The sequence below is a fragment of the Sapajus apella genome, unplaced genomic scaffold (genome assembly GCF_009761245.1).
Source record: "Sapajus apella isolate SASKATOON/1434 unplaced genomic scaffold, GSC_monkey_1.0 scaffold75, whole genome shotgun sequence".
Lineage (NCBI taxonomy): Eukaryota > Metazoa > Chordata > Mammalia > Primates > Cebidae > Sapajus > Sapajus apella.
Window position 1 is genome coordinate 9,554,055 of NW_022437015.1, and position 17,854 is coordinate 9,571,908.

General features: G+C 40.8%; 1 protein-coding gene across 1 annotated transcript; it reads left to right on the top strand.

Moving 5' to 3' along the window:
• The first annotated feature begins 14,955 nt into the window (after window positions 1-14,955).
• Window positions 14,956-16,308, top strand: POU3F4 (POU class 3 homeobox 4). The gene has a single exon (XM_032251388.1). The coding sequence runs from the start codon at window positions 15,048-15,050 to the stop codon at window positions 16,131-16,133; it is 1,086 nt and encodes a 361-aa protein (XP_032107279.1). The 5' UTR covers window positions 14,956-15,047; the 3' UTR covers window positions 16,134-16,308.
• Window positions 16,309-17,854: the final 1,546 nt, after the last annotated feature.

Genomic DNA, 17,854 nt, shown 5'->3' on the forward strand with positions numbered 1-17,854 from the left:
AGAACATCTGAGTACTGAATATCTTAAAAGTCATCTAGTCTAATCATGGTTCACCCACCTCTATTTCTATACATGCTTTATAGCCCTCCGTCTATAATACCTTGACTGGAGGAGATAATGATTCTTGTATATTTAATTTTTATTGCTATCTCTGTATGATTTTTACCCCATAACATAGTTGCCGCATAGCAATACAAAATTATAATTCTGCAATTTTGGCATATTATTGTTTTTAGTAAGAGCTAGCCAATTGGCAGAGAACAAATAACTAAATCTCAACAAGACAGAAATGATAGTTTCTAGAAAATATAGACCAATAAGCTTAACATTAATGCCCCCCAAAAATCTCAAATTTATTATTAAAAACTTCTGTGAGAGTCTAAAAATAATTCAAAGACGTTCATTAGGAGCCATTGTAGATTCACTAAAAACAAATCATGTTGAACCAACCCCATTTCTTTTTCCTGTAAAATTCAGGTGGGACTGGTACAGATGTGGCAGCCTTTAAACAATCATTCAACATTTTATGTTAAGGTCCTGGACTGTATAGTCATCTAAAGCAGGGGTCTCCAACCACCCGGCCGAGTACCAGTACTGGTCTGTGGGGTGTCTGTGGCCTGTTAGGAACCAGGTGGCACAACAGGAGATAAGCAGAGGGCAAGACAGCATGACCTCCTGAGCTCCACCTGTTAGATCAGCAGGGGCATTAGATTCTCATAGAAGTGCAAACTCTATGTGAACTGTACATGTGAGGGATCTGGGTTGTGCACTCCTTTTGAGAATATAACTAATGCTTGATGATTTGAGGTGGAACTGTTTCATCCTGAAACTGTCTGCGGCGCCCATCTGTGGAAAAATTGTCTTCCTTGAAACTGGTCCCTGGTGCCAAAAAGGTTGGGGATTGCTGATCTAAAGTGTCTTTTGGCTTTAAAAATCCCAGATGTTTCATGTGGTAGAAATAAAGGTAAGTTTTCTGCTGGATGCTAAGGGATTTATAATTTGATATACGAGTTTGTAAACCTGACCAAAATCTCAAGTGGTAAAACTTTGACTCTCTCTTTTACCTTATCCTTTTAACATTATTTTCAAGGTGGATGAAGATATAGAAGGATCATTAATTGACACATGATGCAATCCTAAGGATAGGTAATGTGTGTGATTAAAAAAAAAAAAAAGATGTGTGTGTGTGTTCATAGACTGAAACTAAGAACCAAAAGTGGTCATAAAACATTTTACAAATAAATTTGTGTTCGAATATAAAGTACACTGTATTCATAGTATTTGAAAAGTCAACAAAAAAGGAACGTTTATGTAAATTATGTTACACTCTTAAGGTGAAACAACATGATAGTTTTAAAAAATATTAATAGTAAGAGTTTGCAATCACATAGGGAAATCATGTAATATAATGTTATGTTGAAGAAAACAGTACATGAAATTGCTTATAAAGCAGTATCATGATCATATCTATAGATATTTAAAAGCAAATAAAATAATACAGGGAAAATTACCAAAATGATAAATGTGAATGGTGGGATTGTTATTTTCTACATTAGTATTGGAATCACATTCCCAGTCTTGGCACAGGTAACAAGACCCCTCCCCCAATCCCACCAACTTAAGAAGACTGTGGTTCCAGAGGGACTCCACAGGTCAAAGCCAAAAGTTGAAATGTTTAGAAAAGCCCCACAAGGGGCTCCTATATTAGGCAGGAAGATTTGCACCAGAGATGTTTAGATTCTAGAAGAACTGCCAGAATACAAAGCAAGAAAACAGGATTTTGGGGTGAAGAAGAGGATGATTATGGTGGCAACTGAATGGTAGTAGGATCACTAGTAAAAATAACTTAGGAGTGGGATAACAGGGGCTGTGCTCACATGTGGTTGTTCAAAAACCCCAGTTGAGAAGAACATGTAGCACAGAATTGACATTTATGTATTTATTTTGAAGAGGAATTGATATTTAAACAAAAAACAAAGGAAGACTCTCAAATCCTCACAAAATAATGGAACAAGTATTTATTAAAATGATTAATACTAATTGAGCATTTCTATATGTCAGTCGCTATGATGAACTATTTTATGCATTTGTCATATAATTCTCATAACAATTCCATGAGGTAGGATCTAATGTTATCTCATTTTCCTAAAGGGAAGTTGGAATCTCAGAGATGATATGAGATTTAAGGTCATTTAGTCAATAGCAGGGCTCAGCTCATTCCATTAATCTTCATACTATTCTGTAAAGGCTTTCACATTTAGGCCCAAAAGTTTGTCACAAATAGCATAATAGTTTAGTACACATCCAAATGTTTGCTGGTAAGAAAGGAGTGTCTTTGGATTTTTTTTTAAATAAACCAAAAATAAGAAGATTTACATTTTTAAAAATTATTTTGCGTTTATAGATTTGTTGGGCATTCCTGCTTTCAGCAGCTCCTACCACTATAGGTCTCATTGATTATACACATGTATTATCTAAAAATGGAATTTAGTTCACTTTACAAGCTCTGCAGTTGCTTGAACTGAAAACTAATGAATTATTTGGCTTTCTCCCATGATTTTTATCTCCCAGTTTGAGGAAACTACATTCAGTCAATTGGTAGAACATTAAAAAGAACCTTTCTACACTCAATACTGTCTAAAAATAATTTTATTCCTTCTATGTCCTTCAATGTTTCACAAAGCATTTTACTGTAAACAAATTTGGGGGAAATACACCGTTTCCTCTTCATGAAACTAGAACAGAAGGTCTACAAGAAAGGAAATTATTAAGCATTCTACTGAGTTTTCCCCCCAACAAAAACTAAGATAGAGGTCAATGAATAAGTATGTGCAGACTGGAACTTGAATCCTCTAGGGTGACTGTAGGCTAATTAATAATTAATGCCAGAGCCACGGTGTTTGAAATGCAGATGTGATAACTAGAGGCCTGGCAGAGCTGTTCAGAGGAAGCAGATTTAGATGCTATAGGGAATAGGCACTCCCTTGCCGGCTGGCTCAGAGAGCCAGCCTGGGTGCAAAGCAGGGCCTATGGTTTAGATTATATTCCCCTCAGCTGTTAATTACCTGAACCTACTTTGAAGTTCTTCTCTTTTTATCCTCTGCATGAAAAGAGATTGGTTCAGCCAAGGGACTTGAAGAGATGATCAAATACATGGGGTGGAGGGAAGAGGGGTGGGAATAGAACTTCAGATATAAGAAGATAACGAAGAAAAACACATAGTAGAACATGCAAGAACATACATTATTAGGAAATAACGAATTGTGGCTCATTGTCTCAAGCACATTATTTCTTTCAGTTATTCTAGTAAAGTTGATTTTAAGTAAATTGTAAACTTTCTCTGAATAGTTATAATGACAAATTTCTATCATTGTTACTATGTAGAGATTTGATAAAAGACTACCACAGGTGCTTTGTAATGCTATTTTAACTTAATGAAGTCATTTAAAACTCTTCATATTTAAAGCCAAGCAGTGACATGGTTAAAATTAATAGAATCAGCCACAAAATGCTTCCATATATCTTGTTTGTGTTCAAATAATTCATTCTCAGAACACAAATAGTAAGTGTCATTATTCAACAAGGGAAGCTACAGGACATTAGAAAACCGTGGAAATGGAATGCAGTTGAAAGAAATATGAAAATAAATTGTGGGGGATAGCTGCATTGAAAAGCACCCTAATTTTTTTCAGAATGTGTGTAAGCACAAAATTTAAAGAAGTGTGGCTGTTAACTATCTTGTAGCTGGATTACAACATACCTGAATTAAATGTAAATGCTGATTTTTTTGTCTCTTTGTGCCTTTTTTTTTTTTTAAAAAAAATGTTATTTTTACCTATTTCAGGTAGGGATTATCCCTGAGACACATGCCACTCACACATGAACACTGTTCGCTTTTTGAGTGGGAGAGCATGCAGTCATGAAATAGCTAACTTTCAATTGTATCTCTGTATTTTGTGATAGGATAATAGTGCTAATATTGTCATCAAGGAAAAATGTGTACCTATATTGAAATTGACACTTGTAAGTGCAATATCATCTGACTAAGGTGATATCAAATGCACACAAGCAAATGAGTGACACAACACATAGACCTCCTGTGTTCAGCATAGACACAACACATAGACCTTCATGCAGTGATTTTGTTTGGGGGACCTAATTTATTTACAGTTCCTTTCTGTTTAAAATGATATTTTTATGAACAGAGTTCTTACAATTATTTTTCAGAATAAAAAACTAGAAACTTGCCTTTGAATCTATTATTCAAAACACCAAATTCCAAAAAAAAAAAAAAAAATTAAATGTAAGACTGTATTATTGCACAATTTAAATTTCATCAGACCAGACAACAACATGACTAAAAGTTTTCTATCAAAGGCAAAACACACTGGGAATTTGTACAATTTATGTGTAACACAGCTTTTCCAGTTGTGATTTTCATTGTAAGAACACATACACACTAGCAATAAGACTGTGCAAAACTAAAACAACAAAAAATTTTTATCTCCAAGCAATCTCATCTGTAAGTTGTACTGACATAAAACAGGAGGACAAAATCACAGAAAACAGAGTCTAATTCCACACTGATTTTGTCATCATTCAGGTATCTCTGCAGAATTATATTGCTAGAGTACACAGTGCTAATGAAAATGTAGCATTTTATCAAAGCTTTAAATGTAAACTTTGTATGTTGAATCCCCTCTATTAACTAAATGAGGAACACAGAAGTATTTGAAAACTATGAGCAGTAAGACAGAGGTAAAATTTGAAAAATCAACTACTTATATCCGCACCTAAGATGTTCATGGCCATAGCCCTTTCCTCAATGGGGATCCATAGTTATTCATGGGTTGTGGGTAACTGTTTTAATGCACAAACACAGAACGAAACACATTTCTTACAATGCAACAGCAGTTATCTTTCAAAGGTGAGGTCTGAACTTTTGAATTATGGTTCCTCAATACTAAATTAAACTACATTGGAGGCTGATTACATTCAGATTTCATTTATATGTGCTTTTATTTTTCTTTTCGTCATATTAACAATATACTAACAAAATATATTCATATACATATATTTTAACTTCCATATTTTTTCACATTCTATTCTTTTGGCCAATCCAATTTAAGTAAAAAGATATCTGAAATCATGACATCAAGCTAAGTTTCAGTGCAAAAAAAGTGTCAGCTTAGAGACAGATGAAAAGCAGAGATATAAAACAGCACAATGGTGTTACCAGAAACATCAGATTAAACGTTCTACTTTATTTCAGCTGGGATGTTTTACATCCCCATTTCTCCCATTTCCACATGACCGTCTCTCCTACTAACAATTGCATATTTTGTAAAGACTTACTCAACTTCTTAAAGTACATTTTGAAAGTTTTAATGTAATTTAGTGGCACAAGCTTGTATTAATCTCAAGGGATTAATACATTTTTAAGTAATGGAAAAAATTAACTATCTGCATAGCAAACAATATTTAAGCCATGGAAGCTGAAGGCCATAATTTATATACTTTTCTTATGAATTTGGAACAACTAAGGCATTCTTCTATATGGCACATATATTTTTAATGTTTTTCTCCTGTTGCTATGTTTGCCACAGCTCAGTTTCAATTATGTGTTTATATTATGAAAATGCTTGTGACTAGAGGCTCCTACATACCTGCACAATATTCTGCCTCTTTCTACTGCAATCTAAAATGTGGCTAGATTATCTAGTTTGTTTTGTGTCGTTTTCACCTGCGGCTACGTAGAGACTGAAATGAAGTTCTCAGCTCTTTATTAGTAAAAGCATCAGAAAAGTAAATAAATCATAACAGAAATGTTTTTCTGCCTCCAGTATGAGTGATATATGTTGCATGAGCTATGCACTGCAAAGCAGAGGAAGAGTTCTTTACCCTGCAAAAAGCAAAGTAAAGCATTGAAAAAGGAATTTAATGAAATCATAACATTAGAATACTTTATATTAAATCTCACTAATTTTCTAGGTGAAGGCGGTGAAGTGAATGTGAGAAAACATTAAAAGGGAATTGAATTTGCATTCCTTATGCTACAGGCACATGTTTACATGACCTTTAAAACAGAATTAAAGCTGTATCATCAGCAGCTGTAGGCAATTCACATTACTAAGGCAATCAAATCAGAATGCTAAACTAACTATAAAACATAAATTAAACTGATAGAGAATCATCTTAATTCACCAGGTTTACTTGCAATCTACTTATACTCTACTAGTCATTTCAAAGCAGTTTGCCGATCCACCAAATGAGAAATACTGCAACATATCTAAAAACAGTGTCCAACTATAAGAATGTAAGCTAAAACACTTTAACATATCTTTTTTAACATACTTCCATGAATCATCAGAGTTAGCTTATTTCACGAATGTTATTTACATTCAACAATCACCTACAAAAGTAAGCATTATTTCATACTCTTAATAAGCTATACATAGCTGAGATAATGTTTATTTCCAAACAAGTACTTGGAAGAGTTTATAATGAATGTGTAAAGGCTAGTAAAAATTAACTGAAAATATTTTTATTCCAAACTTCATGGTATTATTCCTCAACATCTTTCATACCTTAACAATAAATATATTCTGGTTTCTTTTCATAGCATGGTACAGATAGTCCTCATTTTAAAATGTGGTAGGATGGAATATTAAATAGAATTTAAAATTCAATTGTCTGGGATGAGACTTATTCTAATGACATGAAATGAGAAGAATAAATATATTTATAATGCAAGTTATCATCTCATGAAAACTGTTTTAAGAAAGCTTGGTTTTTTTTTTTTTTTCCATTTGTAGTAGTTAAATTTTAGGAAACAAACATATTTTATCTTTCCCAAAATATTTCTGTTTGTGTCCGTTGTAACTTATTTTCCTCCTCCTTAAAAAATTTCTAAGACTCCTTGATGATACTGAAAACATACAGAATATGTTTGAAAATGCAATTCTTCTACTGCAAGGGATGAATAAAAGTAGGGGAGACTCAAAGGCATCTTTCCATCACTAATGTGGGTGTCTGAAACCAATCCTCCACAACTCTAAGATTCTGCTTCAGCTGAACTGAGATCCGCACTCAAGAGTTGAGATCATTATTGAAGGCAATTTATATTCAAATAGGTTTGTTCTCCAATATGCAAAGGTCCAACCCCATAAATGCACACGCACTACCCCTCAACACATGCGCAAAGATGTTCGTGATCCATTTGTTTAAGAGAGGTGGTAACATACCTAATGCTTACATCAAGCACCTGGAAAAAATATTGTGTTTAAAGGTTAAGATGAAAGCAGATGTGATTGAACTATAGTTTAACAGCACACAAGAATTCCAATCTCTCCTCAAAAGTAGAAATAGTAAGAATAGGATAGGTGAGGAAAAGAAAAAGGCTCTTTCTCACTATTATTTGAAAAAGTTAAAAGAAATATTTAAGATGTACCAGAGATATTTGAGTATTGATATTTAGATTGCCCTAAATGTCTTTCTTTAGAAGCCTAATGTTTTCTTTCCCTTTCAATGGTTAAAACATAAAATTTCTTATTTTTAAAGAGGAATAGGCAGGTTTAAATTCTATCGTTAATATTATCTGAATTAACATCTTATTGCTGCTGGGACAAAATATTTTAGGGCAACTGTCACTTTAACACACAAGGGGAATAATAAAGGTGCTGTTCTCCGGAGCATATCCCCCGATGGGGGCGTCACTGAGGCAGAGCTGTGTTGACACACATCATTTGTTGGGGAAGGAGCTGGGCCTTGTCTCCTGAGAAAGCACTACCTTGAGCCCTTTACATAGGTGCGGGTTCAGAGAGAAGGACAATAGGTTTAGTAGTGTTCAAGGGTCAGAAAGAGCCTTGGACCTAGGAGGGGCTCGCCTGATGGAGCAGCAGAGGCTGCCCAGGAACTAGGATATTCCCTGAGCCGACAAGGTCCGGGGCTCTCCCAAAAGACCAGCAGGTGGCCGCTATAGTTGGGTTGGGGGCCGGGAGCTCTAGGCTAATACAGACACTTTGGTGTCTTGCTTCTAGATCCCTGCCCCCACCCTCCGCTTCCAAACGAGGGAAAGTGACTTGCCACCATCCTTCAGATCCCGTTTCAAATAGAAGAGGGGCTGGAGAGGTTGAGGGGGCAATGAAGTCCTGAAGGCTGTTAAAATAAGCCCCTCTAGCCAGCTGCTATGTGTCCCAATAGAACCCATTTGGCCTAAAGAATTGCCACCCACGGAGTTATCTTAAAACAGCTATCTCCCAGTAGAATGCTCCCCACCCCCACCACACCACCAGTATTGAGTATGTGTCCAGGAGGGTAAGGTCAGGTCCACCGTTCAGGAACATCTGGGCATTTTAGCTAGACTCTCCAGAAGGTGAGGGATCCCGTTGCTGCCCAGATCGCGCCCCCTCCCGCCGAGGCCTTGTCTGGTGTCTGGGGGAAGCTTCTTGATTCTTTATGCCTTTGCACCTCGGCAGAATGAAGCTAGCTGATTTGGGTTCGCGGCAACACCTGAATGGGAGCGAGCTGGCTGGGGGAGACACAGCCACCTAAACCAGGAGCAGAGTCAACAAGGGCAAAGAACTGGCCAGGGACTAGGTTCTGCTGGCTACCTGAGCTCTCATGCTTCGAAAAGAGACTACAAAAAGTTATTGGATATGAAATGTGTGTGTGCACGCACAACACACACGATGGACTGACTGAAGTATTCACAGGCAGCTGGAAACCGAAATACCCGACCAAATGGAACTCTTCTCAGAGCAGGGGAGCTAAATTGATTCCTCAAATCCATAGTGAGGCAAAGTGCAAGAGATATCAGCCAAAAGAAAAGTTACAGGAAAGGGGCACTTTAAGAACACTCAGGAAACTCATGCCTCTCCCCAGAAGAAAGAACATAACAGCAATCGCAACAGAGGAAGCATTAATATTCTTGTTAAAAATGGGTTCCCCAAATGTACTTGCAAATTGAACTTTTCCCCCAAACTCTCTGTGTGCCTGTGTGTGTATGTGTGTGTGTGTGTGTGTGTGTGTGTGTGTACATTTTGTTGGGTGGGGGGACCACAAGCCCTCCCATACACACACACACACACACACACACACACACACACACACACACATTTTCACAATCAGCAGCCCCCTTCTCGATCTCGATTCTTTCCTCCCGGAAAATGATAGCAGCAATTTAAATTTCTGAAAAATACAGCAGGTTAAATCTGGTCGCTTGCTCATTTTCAAGGTGATAAACTTAAATTCTTGTTCTTTGTGGGACCCTGAAATGGTAATGTGAGCCCCAGACACTGAGCAGATTACTTACTAAAAATCATTTCCTAGAAGGATCCTATATATCAATCTATAATCAAGCTTCCTGTAGTCCCATAACCGCACAGGGACCGTGGAATACTCTCCGTTTCAGATAAATAAATACCATTTACTAAGGGGCGGGGAGACAGGGTGGCAGGGAACACAGGACCTCAGTTACGAATAAAGCCTAAGCATTCTTACAATTTTGCACATTAAAACCTTAATCCATCCATAAAGAAAGAAGTGATTTGCAATTTGGGGAGTCTCTATTAACTGCTAAAGTGACTTAAGAAAAGCGTCTAATGTTCAGCCAGAAGACTTATTGATGACTCGAATACCGATGTGCACAGAGTTTAAAGAGATTTCTACCCGCCCTCTGATCGATCACACAGCTGGAACTATTTTTTTTCCATTTTTAAATACCTCTACCACTTCTGACTTTAAGAAAATAATCAAAATAAAAATAAAAACTACCACCGAATTTTAAATTTGGAAGCATTCTGCAGCTTTTTTTTTTTTTTTTTTTTTTTAAGATAGAAGTGTAATTCCAAGTGTGGTCTATATTTTGTAAAACCATCCGCTGGGTTCCTCAACACTAGGCTTGGTCTGCAATGCAAAACAGTGCAATGATTCCTAAACATCCCAAATCCTGGTGCCAGGAAACCGATAGCTATGCTGAGTACAACACAAAAGCTCTTTTCTCTGGGATACTGTAAAATTAGGGTTGACCCACCGACATTACAACGGCAAAAATGTGATCCCAACTGAGACTGGGTGGAAACAACCTGGCCAACGAAGTTATAGGAGCAAGCATCCTTTCCCTTGATAGTGAGGGTCTCCATTGTCCCTGCCTGTCCTCTAACCATCCTGTCTGAGGCCCCAGCCACACAATGCCTCAGCACTTCTCCCCAGCATTCAATTTTGCTAGCAAATGACTAGTGGTTCTCACAGATTGTGGTATTTGTATTAGATTTTACATGAGGAGTATTTTAAATTTCCCTGTTTCTGCTGCAGCATTCACTGTGTGTACTCACCCCCTCCCCTCTTCCTCTTCCCTTTTCTCTGAAGATTCTTTTTCTTACATTCAAGAAAGCCAATAGAGACCTAAAAAAAAAAATTAACTCAATGAGCTTGAGTTCAATTAGTTCATGCCTATGAACTATTATGCCATTTCCTACCATCAGCATTGGCAATGCCTCCTAATGTCATCTAAATTCCTTTTTTTAAAATTTCCCCCAGAATATTAGGAGCCTCTTACCTTCCCCCCATGCAGCTTTTGAAAAAGAAAAAAGGAGAAGAAGAAAGAAGGAGACTATAAGAGGAGCTCCAGTGGGCTAGTGTTCTGAAGGACAGCTGTGTCTCACACCGAGAACAGTCTTACGAGCTCAATATGCAGAAACCAGGAAAACAGCTTTTTTTCTCTGCTGCTTTGAGAAGTCTGTTCAATTGTTTCCCTTCCCTTATGAGCTCCTGGTGTTAAAAAGAAAAGTACATTTGTCCCTACCAAGCCCAATCTAGCTTGTCCTGTTTCCGAAGTGAACTTGGGTTGAAGGTGAGGTTTTCATCTTGAGATAATGTCTATGTGCCATGTCCTACCGTTTGGAGTTTCATGCTATGTTGCACACAATCAAATCTGGCATTTTGGACTTATTTCCTGACCCCCCCCCCAACAACTCCCTGTCCTTACCTCCTGCCAGCTTCATCCCCAAACCACCTTCCTCTCCCGACCCTCAATTTGTACACATAATGAGAATGCTTCATAATCTACACTGAAATATGAAATCTGCAAGAGATCACAATCCCCATGGCTGGGGTGCTTTCCAAAGGAGCCCAGACGCAGGCTTCCCAGCTGCAGCCATGCTCAGATGTTTCCACAGGAGCACAACCTGAACCACATTAATCTGCTTAATTTCTTTTGTGAGTAGTGAGTCTTTCCTTGCTCAGAAAGAAAGGGGTGTGGGTATCTTTGAAGACATTCAGGAGCTGCTATCCCTAAATCTTGTAAGGAAGGAAAGCAACCGCAAACTTTCAAGATACAAATAAATGAATGAACATATATAAATCAAGCCAAACTGACTTTCTTTTAGAAATGATCTGAATCGCCCTCTTAGAAACAAAGCAAAGGGAAAGGATAAGGTGGGGTGTGTAATTGGAGTGTGAGGACAACTTAACAAGGAATAAAAATTGTGCCAGGTACTTGCCTGGCACAGGAATTGAAACCTGTGCTGCTTTGCTGAAGATAGGTGGGGATTCGCTACAATTACAGTTTCTCTACTTCAAAGCCGGGCTCCTCTCGAAAGCGACTTTTAACTGCCCCTACCCGGTAGGTTTCACAGCTATTGTTATATTATTCAAACCAAAGCTCTAGAGGGGGTGGGGAGAAGCAGATCTGAGGCCCGGGTTTGGACTTCAAGATCAGGATGTGGAGCATATCAAGTGTGTATGTAGCGCAGCTACATGAGAGAGCAAGCTTGCCAGTGGTAACTTCTTAGAGTTTAAGGCAAAATGCAGTCTATGAAAAATAAGTTACCAGCTCTTTGCAACAGTAGCTTCGTATCAACTTATTTTTCTCCCATGTCCAGACGGGTCGTCTATTGAATGTGGCTCTTTTATTTTGCATGGGGCAGGGGATTTGTGACCATGGTCCCCCCTTTTATTCCTCTCTCTATGGAAACCCAGATCATGGGGAGAAATATGCGAAGCTGAATAAAGAGAAGCTGCAGAAAGGAGTGCTTGAGAGCGGCATCTGTTACACTTGGGAAGTTAAACTGACAGGAGAGGGCGAAAGAAACCTCTCCAGCAGATTAGTTAGAACAGCAAGAAGATTTGACTATATGCAGATATTTTATTCAAAAAACAAAACACCTTACATGCAAGAGAAGATTCTATCACAGTTGCTAGAGGATGTGATTGGACCTGAATTCAATAGGCAGTTTCTATATTCATGGGAACATTTATTTAAATTAAAGAAAAAAAAAGAGAAAGAAGGAAAGAAAGAAAAAAGAAATAAGAAAAAAGAAAGAGAAAAGAAAAATAAAGACGATGACGACAGTTTCTGCTCCTGAAGAAAGCTATTACTTCCATTAAAAAGCTAGTTTTACACTAAAAAACTGTGAAATAAGGGTGTAAAAACCTGTCCCTGGGATTAGATCTCCGCTCCTTATTTCTCCCCCCTCCAAGCCTCGGGCAAATGGTCTGAACCACTTGATGCGGTTGGCAAAATAGGGTAGCAGGAGCAAAGGCCATGGGCAAGAGGAAGGTTGATTGTAAGAATTCAGGCAAGTCAAGATTGAAAAAAGATCCCCTTCTTCATGCAGAAGCCTTATCATTTGATAATTACCTTAACCCCCGGAATGGCCTAAGATTAGCAACTCTCACTCAAAGGCAGCTGCATGGTGGGGGTGGGGAACCTACAACAACAAAAACAGCATGGCAATGATCTTGATCGTTTTGCACGTAAGGTTTCTTCAACGCGTTTCCCTCTGACCTCTAAATTGAGTCGACACAGACTCACAAATGGATCATAGAAAGGCCACCTTAACAGAGCACCTAAAAACTTTACTTTTGTTTGATTTTGACAAGTTCTTGTTTCTTCGGGAGCGAATCTCAGGCAAAAATGAGACTGCATTCTTGCAAAGGAAGATGCAAACAGCAGTAAAGAAATGAGTTCCTTAGCAGAAAAGGCCGGGAGCTGGGGACAGAATATGCAAGAGAGAGAGAGGGAGAGAGAGAGAGAGAGAGGAAAACTCAATTTCTAAAAGCAGATAATCCTCTACAATAAGAAGACATGGGCAAATGAAGCTACAGTTTCAATGAGAGAGCAGGAGGAGGGGGTAAGAAGATGGCAAATGATCCTCTCTGCCAATAATTACTAAGTGTTTATCTTTAAAAAAAAAAAAAGTGAAAAAAAGAAATAGATCTGAATCAGATGCCAGGTTTTCATTCCTAATAGACACGTTTACACTTACCAATATCAGCTCCTATTGCTCTATGCTCTTATAAGAAATTACTCATTTCACAGGAAATAATGCTTTTTAGCTATATAAAGGAATGGCAGAATAAGCTCACCTTGTTTTTATTTTTTCTCATTTTCTTGCATATTCTTCTGATCTGTCTTCTTAGAGAAACTAATGCCTTAATGACTTTCTGGTAGCAGCAAGCCTTCTTTTATTTCTGCTAAATATATGAAAATGTATGCAAATTTAAATCAAGCTTAACCTAGGCGCTCTTGCAATATATTTAATGGAATTTCAAACCAATAAGGGAACTCTGATGCCGTCTTCTGTAAGTGAAAATATAATTAGGCAGCTAGGTTACCTCCAAAATTATGCAATGAAAGGTCATTTTTTTAACTTCAATGACCGTGTTGGGTATCTGTTGTTGCCTTTTCTCAGCTAGAAGAAATCTAAAATCTTTGCATTTCTCTCCACTCTGCTTCCAAGCGATGCCTTTGCGCCGGGCTGTGGAGCACACGGACTTGTCCTTTCCTAACTTATAAAAGCTTAGGAGGAGCACAAGTGTTTCATCTCTTTTCTTCTATCCAAAATGTAAAAGCAGCCCTGTTTTTTCAAGCTGAAAGCAAATTCAAGCTTTATGAGGATTGGGGAAGTGGGGGCGGTACTTGATGCCAAGCAGCCCGCCATTTCTCTCTCTCTCTGAATTTCTTGGGCACATTAAACGCCGATCGGGTGAGCGGCGGGGTGGGGGGCAGTGGGTGAATGTTAAAAATAATTTTCCAAGGGGAGAGCATCAGGCGCAGGGTCATGAACGTTTTCCTGTATACCTATTGGTAGTGGGTCTGCAGACCGTTTAGGGTGAGTGTGAGGGCTGCCCGCTTCAGCAAGCAGAACCTTTAACAGAAGTTGTGGGATCTCTGATGGGAGCTGGTATGAAGCTATAAGAAATCAGCGTTTTCAATTGACCAGCTAGATTGGAAGCAAACTTCAATAAAACCGAATATTGTCAGTATCACATTAGATTTTACTTTCCCAGAATTATTCAGTTCTTCGTGACCTAAACAATTTTTCAGAAAGAACAGAACATCTTTTAGAAGTTTTTGGACCTTGATATCGAGGTTATTAATACAATGAAATAAACGGAAATAGTTTTTATTGGAATCATTAATTTCAACTTTATTGGTTTAGGGTCCAATCAAAGACGTTACTTTGCTCAAAGTTTGTACCGACGTTTTGTTTTGCAGTCCCAGGCACACAGCTAGCCCGCCCAGACCGCCGAGTGAGTCTGAAAAATCCCTATTCACTGAGATCAAAATGACATTTAAACTTTGTTTTACTTTTTCTTTATGTAGGTTAATCTAAATAATCAAAAAGGAGTTCTACAGCCACAATTTGCCACCTCCGTCCCTAACTGCCACCCCCACCCCACAACGCATCCCTCACATCTTTTCCCCATCAACATAAACTCCGGGGTGGGGGTGGGGGGGTGGTAATCAAATGTAAGACCGCCACTCTGCGCTAGGCAGCCAATGGAGCCGAAAGATTTTTTCACTTCCTGCTTCGGTCTCATTGAAACTCCGGAGCTTCACCAGCCTAATTTGGAAAGCGAGCCCGACCTCCTGCACCGCTATTGGCTGAGCTTACTCCTGGCCAGGCCGAGACGCGCTGCGATTGGCCGTAGTGGGTGCCGGTAACCCGTACTAGCGTCTTTGGCTCCCCCGCGCCGTAGATGTCAAAGGCTGAAGCTGCTCCCTTTGCCACATTATAACTAGTAGGGGATCCTCACCGACCATGGCCACAGCTGCCTCGAATCCCTACAGCATTCTCAGTTCCACCTCCCTAGTCCATGCGGACTCTGCTGGCATGCAGCAGGGGAGTCCTTTCCGCAACCCTCAGAAACTTCTCCAAAGTGATTACTTGCAGGGAGTTCCCAGCAATGGGCACCCCCTCGGGCATCACTGGGTGACCAGCCTGAGCGACGGGGGCCCATGGTCCTCCACACTGGCAACCAGCCCCCTGGACCAGCAGGACGTGAAGCCCGGGCGCGAAGATCTCCAACTGGGTGCGATCATCCATCACCGCTCGCCACACGTAGCCCACCACTCTCCGCACACTAACCACCCCAACGCCTGGGGAGCGAGCCCGGCACCGAACCCGTCTATCACGTCCAGCGGGCAACCCCTCAACGTGTACTCGCAGCCTGGCTTCACCGTGAGCGGCATGCTGGAACACGGGGGACTCACCCCACCTCCAGCTGCCACCTCTGCACAGAGCCTGCACCCCGTACTCCGGGAGCCTCCGGACCACGGCGAACTGGGCTCGCACCACTGCCAGGATCACTCCGACGAGGAGACGCCAACCTCTGATGAGTTGGAACAGTTCGCCAAACAATTCAAACAAAGAAGAATCAAGTTGGGCTTCACGCAGGCCGACGTGGGGTTAGCGCTGGGCACACTGTATGGTAATGTGTTCTCTCAGACCACCATCTGCAGGTTCGAGGCCTTGCAGCTGAGCTTCAAAAATATGTGCAAGCTGAAACCCCTGCTGAACAAGTGGCTGGAGGAGGCGGATTCGTCCACAGGGAGTCCGACCAGCATTGACAAGATCGCTGCACAGGGCCGCAAGCGCAAGAAGCGGACCTCCATCGAGGTGAGTGTCAAGGGCGTACTGGAGACGCATTTCCTCAAGTGTCCCAAGCCTGCCGCGCAGGAGATCTCCTCGCTGGCAGACAGCCTCCAGTTGGAGAAAGAAGTGGTGCGTGTCTGGTTCTGTAATCGAAGACAAAAAGAGAAAAGAATGACTCCTCCAGGGGATCAGCAGCCGCATGAGGTTTATTCGCACACGGTGAAAACAGACACGTCTTGCCATGATCTCTGACTGGAGGAAGCGAGGAGGCGGCCGGCCGCACTGGGAGCAGCGCGGATTTCTCTTTCTCTCTCACTCTCTTCCTTTCATTCTAGCATTCTTTATCATTTCTCGCTCGCTCGCTTGCGCGCTCTCTTTTCCCTCCTTTCCCCTTTCTTTTTCTTTCCCTTTTTTTCTTTATTTTCCCTTCCTTTCCTTTCCCTTCCCTTCCCTTCTTCCCTTCCCTCCCCTTCCCTTCCCTTCCCTTCCCTTCCCTTCCCTTCCCTTTCCTTCCCTTCCCTTCCCTCTCTTCCCTTCCCTTCCCTCCCTCCCCTTCCCTTCCCTTCCCTTCCCTTCCCTTCCCTTCCCTTCCCTTCCCTTCCCTTCCCTTCCCTTCCCTTCCCTTCCCTTCCCTTCCCTTCTTCCTTTCCCTTCCCTTCCCTTCCCTTCTTCCTTTCCCTTCCTTTCCTTTCCTTTCCTTTCCTTTCCTTTCCTTTCCTTTCCTTTCCATTCCATTCCATTCCATAGGGGATTCTAACTTCTGTTGACAAAGGAAACACACACTCTCTCATTCAGACTTCTCAATGCTGAAACACAGTTATATTAAGCGGTCCAAGCTGGGATCTCATATTCCTGGCTCCCCAGGCAACAGTTCCCTTTAGCCTTTTCTGCTGATCAATACATATTGTTTACTCAGAGTAAGGTTTGTTTGGTCGCTCCTCTCTAGGAAGAACAAGGAGTGGGATAATGTGGGGGCGGGGTGGGGCGGGAGAGGGGTTGGGAAGACAGATGTGTGCCTCTGAATAACCTTTCAGCGCCTTGGTTATAGCAGCTGTATTTCAGGTGAAATCTGTTTTACAATAGACTAGTTTTGCATTTTTAAAAACTTCTATAGCGTTTCTAAATGTCTGCGGTGTTTTACTACAATCTGTACACAATATTTGTGAGATAATTTGTATCTAATCGACCACTCCATGTTATTATTGCTATTATAATTACTACTTCGATGGTTTTTTAATTGTTTAGAAAAGGGAGGGGATGGATGGAAATAGACGGGGAGAGAGATGCCTATCTTCTCACCCCCTTTCCCAAATCTGTTTGAGGGGGAGAGGATACAACGAAGAGAGTTGTAATGATGATATTGGTTATGTACTTTTTTTTTTTTTTTTTTTTTTTTTCCGGGGTGGAGTGCCTAGAATGGGCAGAATAGGGAAGCCTGTTAGGTTTGCAAACTAGTGCGAAGTAGCAGCGGCGATTTCGCAGTTTTCTGCCCTCCCTCCTGGAAGTGTGGAGCCCCCAAAGGCTACCACAGCAGAGATCCAGGTATCTGAGAAGGATTCGGCGGCAACGCTGGGCGGAAGAGGTGGCCTGACAGACTGGGAGGGCTCCGCACCCACCGGAGTCCTGGATTCCTGCGCGCAGAAATCCAGGCCCCCAGCCTCGCTAGGGCGACCGCCCTCGCGAACTCACTTCGGCCCTCCTAGACGAAAGACTTTGCCTTCACACGCGATTACTTTCACTGGAGATCACGACCCGGAGACGCTGGCGACTGGGCCAGCGCCTCCCATTTCGGTTCAACTCCAGTTCACCGCCCGCTCTGAGTGAGAAACCCTCGGGGAGGGGTGGCGAGGGAGTGGAGGATAGGCATTCTCTGCTCAGTGCAGACCGACAATGAAATGATTGGCAAAGGTCACAGGGATTCTGGTCCATCCGCGTACCACCTCTCCTCCCATGTATATACTGCTGTCTGTGAG

Bases quoted from the DNA above. Each gene is read 5' to 3' on its own strand.
- POU3F4 (XM_032251388.1), top strand. From the start codon at position 15,048: ATGGCCACAGCTGCCTCGAATCCCTACAGCATTCTCAGTTCCACCTCC.